This window comes from Tetrao urogallus (assembly GCF_951394365.1).
Source record: "Tetrao urogallus genome assembly, chromosome: 4".
NCBI lineage: Eukaryota > Metazoa > Chordata > Aves > Galliformes > Phasianidae > Tetrao > Tetrao urogallus.
The window spans coordinates 56,926,121-56,946,101 of record NC_136817.1 but is presented as its reverse complement, the minus strand read 5'-3'; the positions used below and the strand labels follow the sequence as shown (position 1 = coordinate 56,946,101).

Below are 19,981 nucleotides of genomic sequence, written 5' to 3'. Positions count from 1 at the left end.
CGATGCCTGTAATAGCACCATAGTGTTCTGACAACTTGTGTCAGATTCCATATAATTATTTTCACTGCCATGGAACAAAAATAAACAAGTGTTTAAAGGGCTTATCCTTCCAGTTGAGAGTCCTTGGGAGAGATTTGAAAGCCTGGGAAGTTGCTTTTTACTGTCTTCAGATGAAAGGCATTTAAAAGTGAAAAGAAGGAAGAAATAAGTATTTGGGATCAAATAGTGCACTGCTCTGAATGTGTTAATGCATTGTCTCCACTGTCATCCTAGCTCTCTAAGGAGCTACACTGCTTTTGGGAAACCTTTCCCCACATTAAAGTTAAACTGATCTCAGTGATACTGCTTCAAAAACGCTTTCTCGTGGTTTAATTTGTAATGGGAGCCAGACCTTAGATTCTCCTTGTCATGAGATTTTTATTCTGGTCTGTGAGAAGAATAAATCCGTCTGATGATTATTGTTTAGTAGGGATTTTTCTTCCTAAATATTTGGTATACTTTAAGTCAGAAATGGAGCTATCTGAAATAATTTTGGAGAAAAATGAAAACGTAACTTTTGTCATCTGAAGAGATCTTGATCCTTACTTGTGTGTGTGGTTTTTGTTTGCTTGTTTCAGAAAAAAAGCTTAAATGCTTCTGTGGCAGCAGTCTAACCAGCACTTATTAAATTAGAGTCGGCATATTTTTACATCATTTAAATATTGTAATCCTCTTTTCTTGATTGATAACCAAATATTACCATTCTTTCATAGACATAAGACCTGATCGTTCCTATTAGTCTTCATAGCTGGAACTCACATCCGCATTACGCAGCTGCTGCAGTCTTTTCTTTTTTGGGGTTGTCATAGCATGATCCTACTCTTTTTCTGTCTAAATAGGTCATTTACAAGAAGAGCCTTCCTAGCTGCTTCTTCCAGCTGTGATTGTCCATTGCTTTCTGACTTTTCTGCCCCATCAGCGCAAGCTCCTTGCTTCCATTTCTAAAGGCTCTCTGCTGTTCCTGTCATCTATGTTCTAAATGAATGCATCCTTATGGTGGCAAGTGAGGATGCCATCACTTGCTTCCCACAAGTCATATTTTCACTTACATCACCATTTTTAGGATGACGGAGCCTGCTATGACTTACTGTGTTTGCTGCATTCCACTCTATCAGATTGTCACTTCAGGCATAAACATGAAATGCCACCATAAGGAGTTTGTAGTTACTGTCTTTATTAGTCAGTACTGTCCAGTGATCCTGCTTCTGTTTTATGATCCTCTTAACAATTACATTTAGTTGATTTCTAGCACATTTGTGTTTTCATTCAGTGTTTCTGATGCGCTGTATTTTCGTAGTGGACTCAGATATCCATGTAGGGCCACAAGGCTTTACAGCAGAATTTCTGCAGGTGTTTCTAAGGGGCTTTTCTGAGATGGGGTGAAAGTTAGACTGCAGCACAGATTGCAGCTAAGTTACTGCAGACGGCTGTCACAAACCTACTGCTTCTGATTTGCAGTGGGAGAACTAGGAAGAAGTTGGTCGGTTGAGGTGGGAAATGAACTTGCTTCCTAAAAATATGCTAGGTTGTTTTCTTGGTTGCTCTTTTTCTGTTTTTGGAAAGCAGCTGAATTCCAAAATGACTTAATAATAAATAGTAATAGCTTAAAAGTGAGAAAGAAACAGAAAAATTGCGTGTCAGAATAAATGCTGATGTTGGCGTATTTATTTTGCCTTAATTTTTGTTGCTAACTTAAAGTAGTGAAAGTTTGAATAACTGAAGATGTGTGACTGTCAGGGTCTTTTGCTTTGGAGTTCTCTGAAATTTGCAAACAGGAAAATGGTTATGTATGTGCAAGTGGGTCAGAAACACCATGTTCTGAATCTCCTTTGCCATCTACGTGTCTGTTTTGATTACTTTGCAATTGCAGAGCTGTCCTACCCTGGTCTTGGATGTCACAGTTGCAGTAGCTTTTCAGTTGGAACATTTTTTGTTACAAGGAGAGGAGGCATGCAACAACAACCCCTGAAAAACCTGACTTACCTTGTCCTCACACAGGGTAACTGCAGTTTCACTGCAGGTTGCTACGTGTCAGAAGCCACCCAAAGGCTTCCCTCCACAACTGTCGTAAAACAGAAAGCGAGTGCCAGTCAGCACTGTGACTCGTTCTTCAAGTGTTACACTATGCTCATTTGTTAAAATTATCTTCTGCTTTCATAGAAGCTGAATCAGCAGAATCGGAATATTCTAAAAGAAAAGAGGCAACATACCCAATTGAAAGGTCCTACTGTGTATATATTGTTTTCCATTTCTGCCTGGTCAATTAAACTGTAATTTTTAGACATGCAATAGTCTTTTGTGTGGTAGAAGCTATTGCTTTATCTTGAAGCTAAACCAAAGGCAAGCTAATTAAATTCACGTAATCAGCCCTTAATATGATCTCTTACAAACAAGATTCTTTAGTTGAGAACAAATTGTTATTTTCCTGCTTGGTGCAGCAGAGTAACTACAATACAAGATAGCATGAGGTATTATATTTACGGAGATGTCGGTTTAGTCTTGAATTTCCCTTTGGAGGTTTTAATACATTTCTCTTTGCCTTAGTTATTCTTTAGCTAATGTGTGCTTTTCTAATATCTTGATATTTTTATTTATTTTCCAGACAGCTATTCTCCCCTTCCCCATTCTAAAATTGCATTACAGTGTTCTGCTGTGAAGTTGTTTTAATATACAAATACTTTTTTTTTTTTTTTTTTCTTTTTAAGGCCGTTCTTCCCTCTTCCCGATAGATGATGGTTTGTTGGATGATGGTCATAATGATCAAGTTGGAGTCTTAAATTCACCTACCTGCTATTCTGGTCATCAGAATGGGGAACGAATTGAGCGTTTTTCTCGGAAAGTGTTTGTTGGAGGTCTTCCACCAGATATTGATGAAGGTGAGCTGTAGGTAGTGAAAATAAATTACCTAGCAAAGTAATGTCCACTCCTTTTGATTTTTAAATGATTTAGTTCTTATTCTGCTTTCAAGAGTTTCATAAAGTGCTTATCTTTCACTGGTATGGGGATGCATATTCCTTTCAAATATGTGTTAGCCCTACATACTGTCCTCTATATGAACCCATTTTATCATCTATTCATGGGAAACAGTTATTAGTAATTGAATTTCAAATTCTATTTTACCATTACCTGAAAATCTTGAAAGTGGTTTAGAAAGGTTAATGTTGTTCCTGTTACTAAACAGAGAAACTAAGGCAGAGGAAGGTCAAGTGGAAGAGTACAGATGATGCACTGAATACAGAATGTACCATGGAAGCTCAGATTGTTGTGTGATGCAGCTGGAATTGTTTTGTAAAAAAGTGCTGATTTGAACTAATCGTACTGTTTAATATTAGGTTTCTCCTGTGCAGATAAATGTAAATTGCATGCTAGATTTGTAGTGTAAACAGAAGTCCCTTTACAAGGTTCGGTGTAATCCTAGAATAACTTGCAAACCAAATAAGCTGCCTGTGATTAATTATCTTTCAGACATGGGAAGACTATACTTTGGTTTCATCTTCATGATGATGCTCCCCTGTCATGTACTAGGGGATTTATTTTAATATCTCAGCTTTTCTTTTGTACGCTTCAGCATCTAACTCAAATGCGAACTGTTCCTTTTAATACAAATGCCAAACAAAGACACATGGAGATGCTTTTTCTTTCTTTCTTGCCTGCTTATATGCCTTTAGTTGTCCATATCCTTCTGAAATCCCGTTACTGAGTAATTGAAAAAATAAAATAAAAATAAAAAAAGCATAAGCATAAAATCACCAGAAGTATTTGTGTAAATGTTAACACTTGGAAGAGGTGTCTGTTTATGGCTTTTGTTTGGGAAACTTGGAAACTTCGCTCCTCTATTTCCATGAAACATCAAACTTTGCTATAAACAAAGATCTTTGTTTGATAGTACTTTGTCATTGAGTACTTTTTTATTTAATTTCAACTGTTGCATTTGTTTTCAGATGAAATTACTGCTAGCTTCAGACGATTTGGGCCTTTGGTAGTAGATTGGCCTCACAAAGCAGAAAGCAAGTCCTATTTTCCACCAAAAGGTAAGAGTTGAAAGGTTTTGACCTGTCACTGAGTGCAAATCCTACTTGGGCAAACTGTCTCATCTTCCAAAGGATATGATTTAAAATCCCTGTGAATAGTTAATTATGCAGTTTCAGTGCATTTTCAGACAAGGCTCTACACACAGAATCACAGCATGGCCAGGGTTGGAAGGGACCTCAAGGATCATGAAGCTCCAACCCCCCTGCCACAGGCAGGGCCACCAACCTCCCCATTTTATACTAGACCAGGCTGCCCAGGGCCCCATCCAATCTGGCCTTGAACACCTCCAGGGACGGGGCATCCACAGCCTCTCTGGGCAGCCTGTTCCAGTACCTCACCACTCTCTCTGTAAAGACTTTCCCCCTGACATCCAACCTAAATCTCCCCTCCCTCAACTTAAAACCATTTCCCCTTGTCCTGCTGTTATCAACCCTTTCAAAGAGATGATTCCCCTCCTGTTTGTAGGCTCCCTTTAAGTATTGAAAGGCTGCATTGAGGTCACCCCGCAGCCTTCTTTTCTCCAGGCTGAACAAGCCCAGCTCCCTCAGCTGGTCTTCATAGGGGAGGTGCTCCAGTCCCCTGATCATCTTTGTCCTGAGTATTAAACACAGAGTTGTAGTATTCTGCCTGGTTCAGTGCTGGACTTCTGAAGAATCTTCCATAATTTCATTTCCCAATTATTAGATCAGTGTTATACAACTGTACATGTCGTTAATTCAGAGATCTATTATTTGCATTTCTGATTTCTAAAACTAAAATTCGATCATATTTTTAATCCTAAATCAGTTTCTTTTGTAGAGGATTAAGACAGGTTTCAGAAGGATGTTATTTGGGTATATGATCAAAAAATTTTGTCTTTATTCCATTTTTAAGACAGGAGCATTTTTAAGACAGGAGAATCTATTGAAGCATCTATTATTGATGTCTGGTTAAATAGTGATTTTTAACTATTTCTAGTGTTGCTCTTTGATATTCAAAATCGAGGCTAAATTTGTACATTGAGGTAAACTATGTAGCTTATCTATATCTGTGTGAAATTGTGTATTTAGTATGTATAAAATAAACAAACAAAAAAAGAGGTTGTTCATTTTGTAGAGAATGCAGCAACTCTTTCCTTCCCTGGAAGTGACAGATACAGGCATACTGCCTTTGTTTACCTATTCTCAGTTATTTATCTGACTGACTATGCCATTTTAAAAACAGGCATATTTCCTCAGATATTCATCTAAAGAGCAGGTAAAGGAGTTGAAAGTATTTGAATAGAATTTATGAATACTGTATGGAAATCAAGCCAAAGAGACTTCTTTTTTGATTGTCAGCCTAATAAAAATCTCAGTGTCTTAACAAACTTTGATTATCCTAAGGAGTGCATCTTTGATTACAATTTACCAAGAGAAATTCCGGAGGAGCTGTTTGAGGGAGAGGCTTAACTCACAGAGTCTGTATTGAATGTGTAGAAGAGGGAAGGTCTAATACATTCTTTACTGGAAGAAATGAGTTCTGGTGTTAATTTCTAGGGAGACAGACCTGGCTCAGAATGTAAATATCTCAAGTATGTATTTTGAGACTTTGCAGTTGGAAAATTTGTAAGTACTGTAGTGAAAATAACAGTAATAATGAGTCTGTACTGAAAGCAGAGAATATAGATAAAAGAACTCTAGTCAGTTGATTTAATTAATTCGGAACACACTTAGATACCTAGTGTTAAGTTGGTTAACTGATCTTTACATGAACTTTAATAACACTTCATAGTCAAACTGTTTGTTTACTACAGCATTCATCATTGTTTTATAGTGTGACAGCAGCCTGCAATAGTCTCACACATTTAAAATACGGCGTAGGTTTCTATTTGTAGATAGTCTGGAAATACAATTTTCTATTAACTGTTGAATACTTCTGTGTTTATATGTAATCTGGTTCTTTCACTGCACCAGATAAGACATGTGATTTCTATAGGCTATGATAGAAATTTATCTTACTATATTTCAGTGTTACGCACTTGTGCAGGCAGGAACAGAGTATATATGTTTAATAAGATACGTAAAACTGCTAAACATAGGCTAAATACAAAGAAAGGTTTGAGATTAATGGACAATTACCAATATAAGCACCATATAATAGCACAGGGAGTTCATTTTATTTTTAATTTCTAATCTTCGCTGTCTAGTTTACTACTTTGCATGGAAATAATTTAGTATCTATCTGTTTTTGTCCAGTCTTGTTAGAGACTTGAAATAGTATTACTTCCAAAGACATCTCGGAGTTATCCATTTCTGGGTTGTTCTGTACGTTAGTCTTCGGCATGTTGAAGACATACAGCCTGTTTTGTTGCTTGTTTGGTGTCTTTTTTTTTTTTTTTTTTTTGTTATCTTTTGTTACTGCTTTAATACTTTTGTTCAGTTTTCCAGGCTGTGCTTCCTTCCAGGCTCTCTGCTTACAGATAGTCCTGAGGGAAGGCCAAGTTCATAAGAAGTATTTCCTTACTTGACGAAATACTGATCTGTCAAGGCTGACTGCCTCCTGAAAAACACCAACTGCCTTTTATTTGCTAATTACATTTTGTGTTGGTTCACCACAAAATGAGGCCTGAAGATAGCAGAAATTTTAAACACTTCACACTAATCTTTGAAGGAACCTCAGTTATGAAGCAGAAAAAGAATTATTCTGTTGAGATCAAAGTACAGCCAGTAAGTGATCTGCCAGCTGTAATGGGGAATTCCTTCCTTTCTATCTTGTCACTGCTTATCATAACTCCTGTTATTAGTTGGCACACACATTCAAAGCGACTGCTGAGGTGAGAAATCCATTCTCATGATAATGACGCTCACAAAGAAATGGTGCGGTGAGGATATGCTGATCCAGAGAGCCTTTCAAAGGAGGACCAGTTGTTTGTATGTTCTGTACTATTTATAGTCTGTATAAAACAGAGGATAATCTGTTTAAACAAGACAGTATCTCCAGCTTTTTCTGATTATCTGTGTATTTCTTTTGCTTTCTGTCCCAGTAGTCATGCAGTAGCTTCATTTATTCAAGGTTATTAACTGCTAATTTACAACTGACTGAAAAAATCGCGTTGAAAACGTTGTTTCTAGTTCAAGGAGCAAAACCATAGGTCCATTGGTTAACTTGTTACCAGCCCATTCGAGCTCCTTGGAGCTCGGACTGAACTCTGGATTCAGGCAAATAACTGTAGGTGTCTTCATGTGCGATTAGCATCTAAGCTTCCTTTAATTAATGGGAACCTTGCCAATAGAGTCACTGGAGTACAAAGGGCTATTCAGGTCGCTGCAATGTAAGCTTATTGTGCTTGATTCATTTCTCCAAACCAAGAATATCAAGATTTACCCAGGGATGGCAAATGTGGTACAGTACCTACTGAAGCCCCACACCACCCTGGAAAAGCAGCCGAAGGTTAGGCAAAGTACTGCAGAGGGTGAATCATGCAAGGCATCTCTGTGTTGTGCTTGTCAGCCGAGTAACTGCCCAGACACCACTGGCAACATTAACTAGATCTCTGCTGACCACAGAGCTTAAACTCAGTCAAGAATATTTCCACAGAAATAGAAATATGGAAATAGGGTTCGCTTGGGTCTCAAGGCGAATCCTGCACCACCTCCCTTTCATTCAAAAGTGTCTTAGTTAATATCTGCATTGCAGTTGTGCCAGCTTGTACGTTCTCACTTAAAGAGTAATTTCGAGTTGATTCTCGGTAAAAGGTGACTGATTGAAAGATTTATGTATCCTCCCCAAATGTGAATTATTCCCATTATTGAATGTAGATCCTTTGTCAGTAGTTTACACTTGTTTGGGTTTTTTAGCTCTCCTCTGGGGAAGACTGTTAGAACAGTAGGGGACCCAACCATAAAAGAAAACGCAGCTCTGTCAGCTGATGCAGAGTATCCATGCTGGCTTATACTGATTTTCTTTACCTCTCTTCTAAGTCACTGGTGATAGAAGTTAATTGGAGCCAAATAGAATTTACAGCTGCTTTCAGATTTCTATATGGAACTATGCATTAACAGAAGTTTCTTGTCTCCTTTTGTAAAGTTCCATATTGTAGAATAAAGAAATTATGCCTGGCCAGAAATTCATATTAGCCACCTCTTCTGTGTAGTAAATTAAAAAAAAATGAAAGCACTGATTCTGTATATAGGTTTTGGATTGGGTTTTGTTTGTTTGTTTTTTTGCTTGGATTCTTACAACAGTTTCATTTAGTTATATACATCTATATACATCTATATATATGTATGTGTGTGAATATATATATATTTAGTAATATAATTTTAGTTTTTTATATGTATTTAATGTAATTATATATATAATATATATAATAATATATTATATATTATATAATATACATATTTAATATATATAATAAATATATATTATATATATATTTATATATTATATATATGAAATATATAATATTATAAATAAATATTATAAATAAATATATATTATATATTATATATATTATATATATATAATTTTATATATATATAATAAATATATATATTATATATATTATATATATATATTTATATATATATATATAAAAGATTCTTGAAGTATTGTTTGTACTCAGAGTAACAATAATTATAACCAGTGCAGCGTTTTTAGATATCAGGGAATGTAGTTTTATTGTCAGTTTTGATCTCCAGAAGATTTTCTTTTTCTTTGAGATAATTTTGTGGTAACGATATTATCAAAATCCCTCATCAGTTCCCTTTGAAAACAGCAGTATTTATAACCATTGCAGTATAATGCAGAGTAATTTAATCAACAACTAAATGCTAGCAGGGGTTACCTAAACTTTATCCTACACAGAAGGCATAAATGCTGGTACACGTGAACAATAAATTTTTATAAGACTGTTCCATCTAATATTTTTCACTTATGGAAACCATACAAACTTGGGTTGCCTTTTGGCAAGCAGTATCTGATCGTGACGTGCTGCTGCCCGTGTACGTATGACCCAAAGGTATGAAGCATCTTCCTTCAGAGAATCCTATTAGAGCAGCTTTTCTTTGCCGTTATGAACTGACTTGCACTGCTGTTGGGTACGAAGCTGTTACAGTGACATGACAGATGTGGTACACAAGAAAAACAAGAAACTAGTGAATTAAACTGTTCTGTGGTACAATAAAGTACTCTTCACAATACCTCCCTTCCATGTTTCACAGATACTACGTATACTTTGTATTACACATAGCAATTGTAGTTTGGTATCGTTATAAAATCCTTCTCATCACATCTATGTGCAGTTACCAACAGCAGCTAACTACCTGTGCAGTCAATAACAGTCCACAATAGTTCATGAATTATAGAGGATAAAAATAATCCAACAGAGACATATCTTAAGAAAACAGAAAAGCATGAGAATCAAGTTTGTACATATAGTTGTCGGCATCTGATTGCTGGAGGAAGAAAAGCCCAAACTTATATCTAAACTGAGTATCTAAGATGGTAAATTCCTTTCTGCTTGATGAATAGAAAGCCTGGATCCTTATGTAACTGTGGTGTTCTTTGTAGCAGTTTGGCTAATGTATAATTGGTTTGTGCAAGGATACGTACCATAATGCAAAGCAAGTAAAGAAGGATTGTATCCAGACTGTGGGAAGGGATTGGCCTGTCTGTAAAATGTTGGATCTGAAACATATTATGTTCTACAGTCCCCTTTCTTCACCAAGAGAGCTAGTTATTTTCTTCCAGACTAGGCTTGGGGAGCAAGCTAAAATACCTTTGAAGTCATTAAAGCACTAGAGCTATGGAGCAAAACTTCAGCCAGATGGATTTGCTAACCTCAGGTTTTCCATGTTTTCAAAAGTACAGCTAAGTTCATGGCACAGGCCTCTCTGTTGCTTAAAATTAAATGGGATGAACCCAGACATGAGTTAAGTTCTTCAGATAGCGTTGAGAAGGCAGTGGTGGTATATAATTCTGATTTTGCTTTCCTTGTTTTTATTTTAGATTGGTAGAATATATTTGGTACCTAATTGTTCCCTCATCTAGTTCCTATTGGAATTGTCTATTTCTTCACAAGGCTCCTGCTAAAAATATTAATAGCTGCAGACATACAGGTCGTAGATGATCTGGGGACGCCGATTCTATTTATGTGCCAGGAGCCATATGCCAGTAACACTGATTTGCGTTAGGATACAAATTGATGAAATATCAGCTTCCAGCAAACCATTTTACGTCATTCTGGCTGTGACTGTTTGTATGTCACCCATTTAGCCCTCACCTCAGGTAATCAAGTTTTTGCACTCCTGCCATTCTTGTATTGAGATCTCCATTCAAACTGGACTGTGTGCACCTGGCTTCTGTGCAGGGGAAGACAGTTATGTGGTTCTAGTCTCACTTATCCGTGCTAGTCTGCACATGCCCTGGTTCATTGAGTTTTACGTGGCTTATATGTGAATTTTAAACTGCAAAGTAAATACTGAAAGATATCCCCCTTAAACAAGGCTTTTGAATCTAAGTAATTACTAATTAAGTTTAATTTGAACAGAATTTTCATTGCTGAATGGTATTTTTAATAACACTGGATTTCAGCAGGAAATGCCTTAGCCAAAGCTCAAAGATTCCCTACAGACTTTTTTAATAAACTGAGTAAGATTTACATGAAAGTAGAATATGCACAGTTGTGTCCTGCGAAGGGAGCTGTGACAGGACCATAGTGTGAGGGATGTGAGATCAGGTACAAGTTATTAGAAAAAACAGCATAGAACTTTACAGCTTTTTATTTAAATCCTGCTTTTGGTCCCATGCATCTAAAATCATTTGCATTTGTTTCTCTGATCTTAAGTTTTGCTTAAAACATTGATTCTTTAGTGCTCTTTGAGATGCACCCTATTCTGTTAACGCCCTGATGACCTACACTGTTTGCAGTATGGGATTGCCAGTGAGTGAGTAGTACCTCTCCAAAAAGCAGTATCATTTCCAAAAGGCTTGGTGAAGCAGCCGTATTCCCTCTTGCCAACCTCACTCTAGAGCAGGTGCTTCAGCCCTTATTTTTTCACTTTATGTGAATATTCTACACTTGCTAGTAATGTGAGGAAGATATGGGGATTTATGTCCTTTTACAGCCTACTTTAGAATGCATCCAAATTGTGGTATGGGATGCGTGTAAAGTAACAAGTTCTGTATATATCATATGGTAACCATTACAGCATTCTATTGTGTGAGGTTCCTTGCTTGTCTGTTTTTACTGTAGCATTAAGTAAGCTTTTTGATTCCTATTTTTATAGTGTTTGGGAGGCTTGCTGGGTCACTTATGTAACAGAGTACTTTGATCTAATCTCTAGAATAGAGATTAGTCCTCTGTGCCAAGTCGGATTTTCGTTGTGTAATGTCTGCAGCTACCTCTGAGTTGTGCTCAGTCTGTACTTACAATATATGATAGAGCAGACAGGTTTGCTTTTATTTGATTATTAGTCTCTTTGGTGTGTTTTCGTTTTTTTTTTTCAAGGATAGAAGTATTTGCCCACAGTTGTATTGATCACAGCAGATTAGCACACAGATGAAGAACACGACTAATAACAAAGAGTTGATTTGACTTTCTTCTACATTTCAAGTAAACACATTTGTATGGAGAAGACAATTAAAGGAAAGCAAATATAAGTATAAAAAAATTAACTGTTTTATTTTCTTCTTCACTCTAGGTTATGCATTCCTCTTATTCCAAGAAGAGAGTTCTGTCCAGGCACTGATTGATGCCTGCATTGAAGAAGATGGAAAGCTCTATCTATGTGTTTCCAGTCCTACTATCAAGGACAAGCCAGTAAGTAAACAGTAGATGGCCTGCAGGCTATAGCTGCCATCTGTCTAAAACTGCATTTGAAATGATGATGATGAAAATAATTAACAGCAAACTACCATTGGCAGCTCTCAACATCTGGAACAATCAGATGATTTTAAAACCATTGAGGTTTGAATTAATAGGATTAAAACAGAACATCAAGACACGCAAAGCTAGTAGAGTTATGACTACTGTTGGTTTATATGGGCTGATAAGTATATATTTAGAATGCAGTGAAACAGAAACCAGCATGTCATTTTCTGCCCCTTTTTAATAGGTTCAGATCCGTCCCTGGAATCTAAGTGATAGTGATTTTGTGATGGATGGTTCGCAGCCGCTTGATCCTCGGAAAACAATTTTTGTTGGAGGAGTCCCTAGACCATTAAGAGCTGGTGAGCATAAATTACGTCTCTCTTTAAAAGTGGGAGATTATTAGAAATCATTTTTTAATCATGCATAATTGTATACAGGTATGTATGGATAGTTGTAGGTGTTCATAGAATCATATGAATCATAAAGCTGCTTGAGCTGAAAGCAATCTTAAGGATCAGCTAGCTCCATCTCTCCTGCCCTGGATAGGATTGCCTCCCACGTGATCAGGTTGCCCATGGCACCATCTAAGTTTGCCTTGGAACACCTCCAGAGATGGGACATCCGTGGGCTATCTGGGCAGCCTGTTCCAGTGCCTCATCACCCTCTGGGTAAAGAATTTCTTCCTAACATCTGACCCAAATCCCCCCTTAGTTTAAAGTTGTTTCCCCTAGTCTTGTCACTATCAGACCATGCAAAATTGGTCTCATTCTGGTTTATAAGCTCTTTTTAAGTACATGAAGGCCACAAAGAGGTCTCCCGTGAGATTGGATTGCCCCAGCCAAGGTGCAGCACCTCACACGTGGCCTTATTGAACCTAATTCAGTTCACTTGGGCCCACTCTTCAAGCTTGTCCAGGTCTCTTTGGATGGCATCCCTTCCGTCTGTTGTATCAACTGCACCACTGAACTTAGTGTCACTTGCTGGGGGTGCAAGTGTCCACTTTCTAGGTCATGGATATTGGTGTTTAAGAGCACTGGTTCCAGGATGGACCCCATGGTTATTTCACTCATCACCAGCCTCCACCTAGATATAAAGCAGTTGACTAAAACTATCTGGCTGCAAATCTTAGGGATCGGAAGGGACTTTTGGGGATCATCTAGTCCATTCCTTGCTAAAGCAGGTTTCCATGAGTAGGTTACACAGATAGGTTTTTGATGAGAGCTTGCGAGTGTGACAGACCTTGCAGATGAAGCAAGAAGGCCTTGTCAGCAGGCTCCCCTTGATTAGGCAGCCTGCAGAAGACCTCACTACTAGATGTCCTTTATTTGTCTGATGCCTAATTTTAATCCACAAGTTCTCAGCCTGATCATCACTGTTTCTTAAAGGCAGCTCTTAATCTGTGCACTTCTTAACATAGAGGAGAACTCCCCTGCCCATCCTGCCCTGTCTCTCTCTTCTAAAAAGCTCAATTGCATTGTTCCAGGTGTGCAGTTCATCTCACAACATTTCTGATATCAGTCAGAGCATAATCTTCCAATTATGACATGGCTTCCAGCTCCTGCTTATTTCCCATGCTGCATGCATTGGTATAGAGATGGTACAGCTATGCAATGGGTTGCATTACCTTCTTAGAGGAGCCCTCTCAAATTCCTTTGGGAGGAAGCTGAGGTTTTTCACTGCTGCTTCTTAAAATTCAACAACCTTTCTATGTCACTCGGAAGTACGTCGTCTTCCCTCATCAAATATAGTTTAAAGCTCTGCTGATCAGTCCAGCCAGCTTGCTGCTTGAGAAAAATACTCATCTATTCTTACGTTTCTCTGGTAATTGCCTTCTTTTGCTTTTGGCAGATCACAAATCACTGTTCACCTCTGAGACACACTGGACACCATTACAACGTCTAAGGCTGTAGAAAGTACTTTCATCTTACTAGTAAAACTGCTGTTTCTTGTTTTTAAAGTAGTGCTGTGGCCTCTGCTATGCTCCATGAGTGGAGCTCTTTTTGTATTGTTACTGTACATCAGCTACTTTTCTATTGCTGACTGGTTACTGTGGATAACATGGATAAGGAGAAATGCAGGTAGTAAGTATGATTAGAGGAAAATGGGAAGAAATTCAGACAGCTGACACAGTCTGTATGATACAGTGCTATATGAGATTGCAGGACACTTTTTCAGCTCTTGTTGGAATGCATGGAGGAAAATTTCAATGTTTTTGTAGCTGTGAAATGGTCGATCTGCAACCAGGACAGTCTGCTTTGTGAGACAGACTGCAGTAGCCTTTTACAGCGTTGTACAGTGCCCTTCTAGTAAGTGAGTTGATGTGAAGCATTATGTACAGCATTTCAAATCCAGATTTCTCTTAGAAAGTCCCAGGACTTCATTAGTCTTCCACTGTTTGTGCTAAATTATATCATTACAGTAAGGGTAAGTATCATTACATTAGGGTAAGATGAGCTTTCATATGGAAGACACAGGAGAAACAGGAAGTGATAGGGCAAATTTAGGGTATACAGCATATAAAGCTTTTCTATCTTGGACCTACAATTATCAGGCTTTTTTGTTACTTTACTTTTAAGAAGACGTTTGACTGCATTACTCTGTAATACTTTGTAAATGAGCATTCCAACTGCAGGTTAATTTTCTCCAAATTCTGTCTTGATACTCCAGATTACTTGGCCGAGGATCTGTGATAAATGTATTGTATACTGTCTTATACTTTGCTTTAAAATCTTCTGCGTATGTGAAAATGAAACCTATATGGCATTGTGAAATAAGAATCATGCCTTCAAAAAAGCAGTAAAACTTTATCACACTTTTCAGACAACTATTGAAAATCAATGTCTGCTGACACCTTTATGTCTTGAGGCAGGGGATGTTTGTTTTGAAAAAAGATATATTCCACCTCAGTGAATTGCTAAATTGAATTCAGTATAAAATATTACTAAAGGCTTGTTAAAATATTTATTGTGAAATTGGAGATTATTGATTCTATTAACTTGAGTTTCTATATAGTGCCATACTGTAGAGATGATCAAGCTCTGCATGCCTGGTGAAAAGATGCTGCTTACATCTTGAAATTCAAGTTGGATGTAGAGCAATTGTACAGACAGAGAACATGTACCAAGGAATTTGGGGCATGTGGATTCTATGCAGCTTGCATTCCATCCTGCCCCAGAAGTCATGTGTTATCCTTTACAGAAAACTGCCCTTGAATTTCAGTTCCAGGTTACTAAGGACTGCAAGGACTTGCACTCCATTGTTCCCTGGGTGTATGTGGCTGCAGTGTGAAAGATGTCTGCTGACTATTTCACAACTTAATCCTGCATGTTGTGATTTTTTTTTTAGTTACAGTTACATAAGTTGTTGGAGAATTAATTACTGAAATTAACTTTTCTGGATTTTTTGAGTTTGTACAGTGAGAACAGTTCAAGTGAACTTTGTTTTGTTTCCTAATAGTGGAATTGGCAATGATCATGGACCGTCTGTATGGTGGAGTTTGTTACGCAGGAATTGATACTGACCCTGAGCTGAAATACCCAAAAGGTGCTGGACGTGTTGCTTTTTCCAATCAGCAGAGTTACATTGCTGCCATCAGTGCTCGGTTCGTTCAACTTCAGCATGGCGATATAGATAAACGAGTAAGTTACACAGAAGGAGTTCATTTGGGTGGGTTTTCTTAGATATGTGGGAGCAGTGATTTATAACACAGTTTCTTAGGATGCATAACTTTGTGTTCTGATCCGCTCTTGTGCCACCTCTGACATTTCTTCTGATATTTCCCTAGCTCCACAGGTTCCAGGAGTTAAACTCTGAATGCCCCTGAAACAGCGAGCATTCCACAAAGCAGCAGTTTGTTCCTTGGGCATATGTTAGACCATATGTTCTTTCCATTCTGGAATTCCTGGTTTTGTTGAAATTTTTTTCACCCTCGTTCTAAGCAAAGCAAATATTGTAATAATTCCCATGTCATTCATGAGAAACTCTGTTATTTATTGCTTTCAGAATAGGTCCAATTTTCTGCTGCCTTTCACTTCAACCATGATTGTCAGTGCTTTGGAAAATCAACCGTACTTAACCTTAACTCATCCTTTCCCTTCAGAGAGAACCTGATCCTGTGTATTTACCAGTGTACCTTTCTGGTTGCTGTAGATGATTTTTGCTAGCTAAATCAAAGCTCTTTTCAGAAGACAAGTCTACTTCATTGCTCTCAATTAGAAGTATGAGAGTAGCAAAGAAAACAGACGTCTAAATTAGATGAGTTTGAAGTTGACTAGTTCTGATGTCGAGTTGTAGATGCAGGCAGTGTTATTAATAGGTGCTCTGGGTTGGTTTTTGTTACGGGTTTTTTTTTTTAACGTCCTGGAGGAGAAATGAGTAAGTAGTTCAAGGTCCAGTCTCCTCTGCAGATCAAAGGCATTGCAGAAAGAAATTGGTACAGTTAACTGAAGGCCATAGCAGGTGCTTCTCTCCTTTCAAATAGGCCAAGCAATACAGGCTTACGTGTCTCTCGGATACCAGTTGCCTGGGGAGCTGAAATCCCCAGAGTCCTTTCCAGGAGATGAGTGGGAATGAATGTGGGTGGTGAACTAGGCTTCACATCCAGTCCTTACAGCTACATTTTGCTGATGACATTGCTGTTGCTGTGACTTGCAGCTGACTTTGGCTAGAAGCTCTGACTTTCCTCTAGTTACATAACAGGAAAAATGCCCGTGATGATAGCTCACTGGAAATCTCAGGGGCCGTTTGGATGCTGAGCAGGCTTCTGAAATGACAGTGCTTGCTCTTTGCAGAGGTGACTGGACTTTTTTTTTATATTGTGTAACTCTGAAAAACTTAAAGAGATATGAGAGTGAAATTTCAATAAAACAGTGGGCATCTGCTGCAGACCTCTTGGAGCATGGACAGAAAAAAAAATCAGCACGCAGTCTGCCATAAATACCGAAGCTCAGAAGCACAGTGTTTGAGTGATATCCATGAGACTTAATTTACACAATAGCAGTTAAATGATTTCTTCTTGGTCATGTTTGTTAGCTTCCTTGGGTTTGATTTCTTCAAAAACATCTGCTGCTCCCGTGATGCTCTGCTTCCAAAACACACTGATGCCAAATCTAAATATTTTAATCAATTTGTCTTTTAACCTTATCTTGATGGAGAGGGTTTATGATCTGTTCTGTTCATATGCCAGAGGTTTTTAATCTCATTTTTTTAATAACTTTCTCTATATTTAAATTATGTGTTCAGTCCTGTTATTATTTATATAGTAAAATATAAGTACACAACTGAGTCATTTACATTAATATAAATGCTGATTTTATAAATGTGGAGGACAGTTGTACTTCAGGTGCTGCCTTCATCTGAAATACAGATACATGCTGGCCTATGTAGGAATACATTACACATTTCTGTGCAGTCTTAGAGATTGTTCTGTGCTTCATCTTACTAGTTTTTCTGTTGCCAGTTATAGCCAGTTTCTGTAGGTGTGCTGTCTTTTCACGTTTTTTCAGAACCAGTTCTCTGTCTTTTCTTTCATGGTTAAAGTTTGCTGTTCTCCTCTTTATCCATCTGAGCTGCTGCTGAAAGTATTTATGGCATTTTTAACATATATCTTTTTCTATCTTAATAGGAAAGCTGGGTGTCACTGTGGCTTTATAGATGCTGTCTGTGACCTTAACTTATTCCTTACCTCTGGAGCTTTCTTCAGTTCTTTTGATACAGATATGTTTAGTTTCTCCAGCAGATGTTTTTCTTCTGCAAAGTGCTCTTCATGCTATTCCATCATATAAGACAGATCAGTTCCAAACATTTCTTTGAAACTCATTTGGAGTTCCATCTCCAAAAATTCTTTAAGATGTTGTTAACTTTCATATGCCAGCAGCCTCCCTCCACTTCATCTGATACTTCAGTTCCCTAAAATGTTTATTTAATAACGTTTGTAATCTCCTCAATACTTATCTTGGTGCATCAACGTACCAGAGCATGAAATTCATGGTATTTCATGCTTTCAGTAATGTTGGACCACAAACAGAATTACTGCATATAGTTGCTGTTTATTGGAAAGCCCAGGTGTAACTTATGGTGATGCAGGTCGTTGCAGTGAAGAAATGAGTGGCGTTCATACTGAATGTACGCTGTTGGAAGAAAGAAGCGTACTGTGTTTCAAATGTATCTGTTTGACCACTCAACTGTGCGTTTTCTGAAGCTAAGAAAATCTATATTATTGTTTTTTGGTTTTTTTTTTTTTTTTTTTTGCAAATCATTGGGTGTTTGGTAGCTTTACAGAATCATAGAATGGCCTGGGATGAGAAAGACCTCAAGGATCATCTAGTTTTGACCCCCCTGCTGTGTGCAGGTTTGCCAACCACCAGAGCAGGCTGCCCAGAGCCACATCCAGCCTGGCTGTTATTTTGTAGCTCTGGAAATAACATGCAAAAACGTCATTTTATTCTGGAGATCTGAGTATTCCAAACATACACCGTTTGAGTGTGGTACATGACGTCACTGTCTGCGTGTAGGATTCTTCTCAAGTAACAGTAAATATCAGGGAAAAAAAAAGTTGAGTTGTAGGATAAATTGGAATAATTGTTTTTGCCAACAGAAGTTTGAAAATACTGTCTTTAAAAAAAATTCAGGAAAGGAAGACAACAATACATTCCTTAATGATGGTGTCAATTCATGTTGTGCTTTATTGTGAAGTTCTTCTTCCTGTCTGAGTGCAGTCTGTAACAGTTCAGTGATGCAGAGACATTGTGCAAATCTACCACTGGAATCCTGCCACTTTTCCACTCTGGCAGTCAGAGCAGTATGGGAGAATGAAGCTGTGTAACACAGGTGTTTCTAGCAGGCTGCAGATTTGCAGAACAATCTTTTAAAAATACATTCAGGATCATATTGAACACAAATTCCTGTGCAACTCGAAGCCAAAAAATAAAAAGAAATTAAATAAAGGAAAGTAATATGTGACGCAGATCAGAAACTCCTAACTTGGTCGTATTTTAGAAATTTGGAGTGAAGTTATGGGAGTTAAGAGTACCAACAGAAGTAATCGAGCCTGCAGAAAGTGCTTCTAATTGGCAAAGAAAGGTAGTACATGCAGAGACTTCTTGCTCAGGTATAAACGGTTACATTCCTGTTTGTGTGTTGTTTGCTAAGCAGCACAAAACTGGGTATCGTGTTGGGGTGTATTTGGGAGCTGGTGAGACTTCTTTAGAGAGCTTTGGGACCAGTGGTTTATTTTCTACACGTGCTTTGGTTTTGTCACTTGCCAAGAGTATCTTTCCAGAGTGAGTTAATTGGAGGTTCTGATGTAGCCATTAGCTACATACTTAATGCACTTCTGAAGATGTGTGTTGAATTGCTTAGCTTTTTGTATGGATAGATTGGGAGCTGGTAAATGGCAAACAGCAATAAAAAGCTGCGAATTGGGTAGAGACCTAAACCTATCTGATGTCAGACTGCTTTTTTTTCCGGAAGAGAGAAGACCTGAACATGCTCACTATCTTTTCAGTGGGCACAGTAGGTGTTAACTGGAGCTCTTTGTGTCTCACTCCAACAGGTGGAGGTAAAGCCATATGTGTTGGATGACCAGATGTGTGACGAATGCCAGGGCGCACGATGCGGTGGAAAGTTTGCTCCTTTCTTCTGTGCCAATGTCACTTGCCTGCAGTATTACTGTGAGTTTTGTTGGGCAAATATCCACTCCCGTGCAGGACGTGAATTCCATAAGCCATTGGTAAAGGAGGGGGCTGACCGCCCGCGTCAGATCCACTTCCGCTGGAATTAAACATGGTGAACCAGCATCTACATAAGGAAAGAAGGGTGCATGTGGCTTACTGTGTTTGAAGATACTGACATGCAGAAGAAATAAGTGCATTCTTCTGCTTTTCACCCCAGCTATCAATACATGCATCTTTATCAGCAGCCAAAACACTACAAGCCTCTTGTTTTTCACCAAAACCCTACATCTCAGGCTTACTAATTTTTGTGATATTTTCATGTTAAAATAAAATGTTTTTTTGTATTTTCTCCAAGTTATTTTTATATGTAAAGTTAAAACTAGATATGAGAATGTTTTTGCGT

At 37.9% G+C, this 19,981-nt stretch overlaps 1 protein-coding gene across 3 annotated transcripts in view; it reads left to right on the top strand.

Annotated features, from left to right (window-relative positions):
- The window catches only part of CPEB2 (cytoplasmic polyadenylation element binding protein 2), a gene marked incomplete at both ends in the record, with an annotated part of 49,231 nt that extends 29,546 nt beyond the window's left edge, over positions 1–19,685 (top strand). For all 3 annotated transcript variants that reach the window (XM_079534278.1, XM_079534279.1, XM_079534280.1), the window contains 6 exons: positions 2,745–2,915; positions 3,981–4,070; positions 11,736–11,854; positions 12,150–12,264; positions 15,362–15,543; positions 19,458–19,685. In XM_079534278.1, the coding sequence (XP_079390404.1) occupies positions 2,745–2,915; positions 3,981–4,070; positions 11,736–11,854; positions 12,150–12,264; positions 15,362–15,543; positions 19,458–19,685 (905 nt within the window). The remainder of the gene's footprint in view (positions 1–2,744; positions 2,916–3,980; positions 4,071–11,735; positions 11,855–12,149; positions 12,265–15,361; positions 15,544–19,457) is intronic.
- Positions 19,686–19,981: the final 296 nt, after the last annotated feature.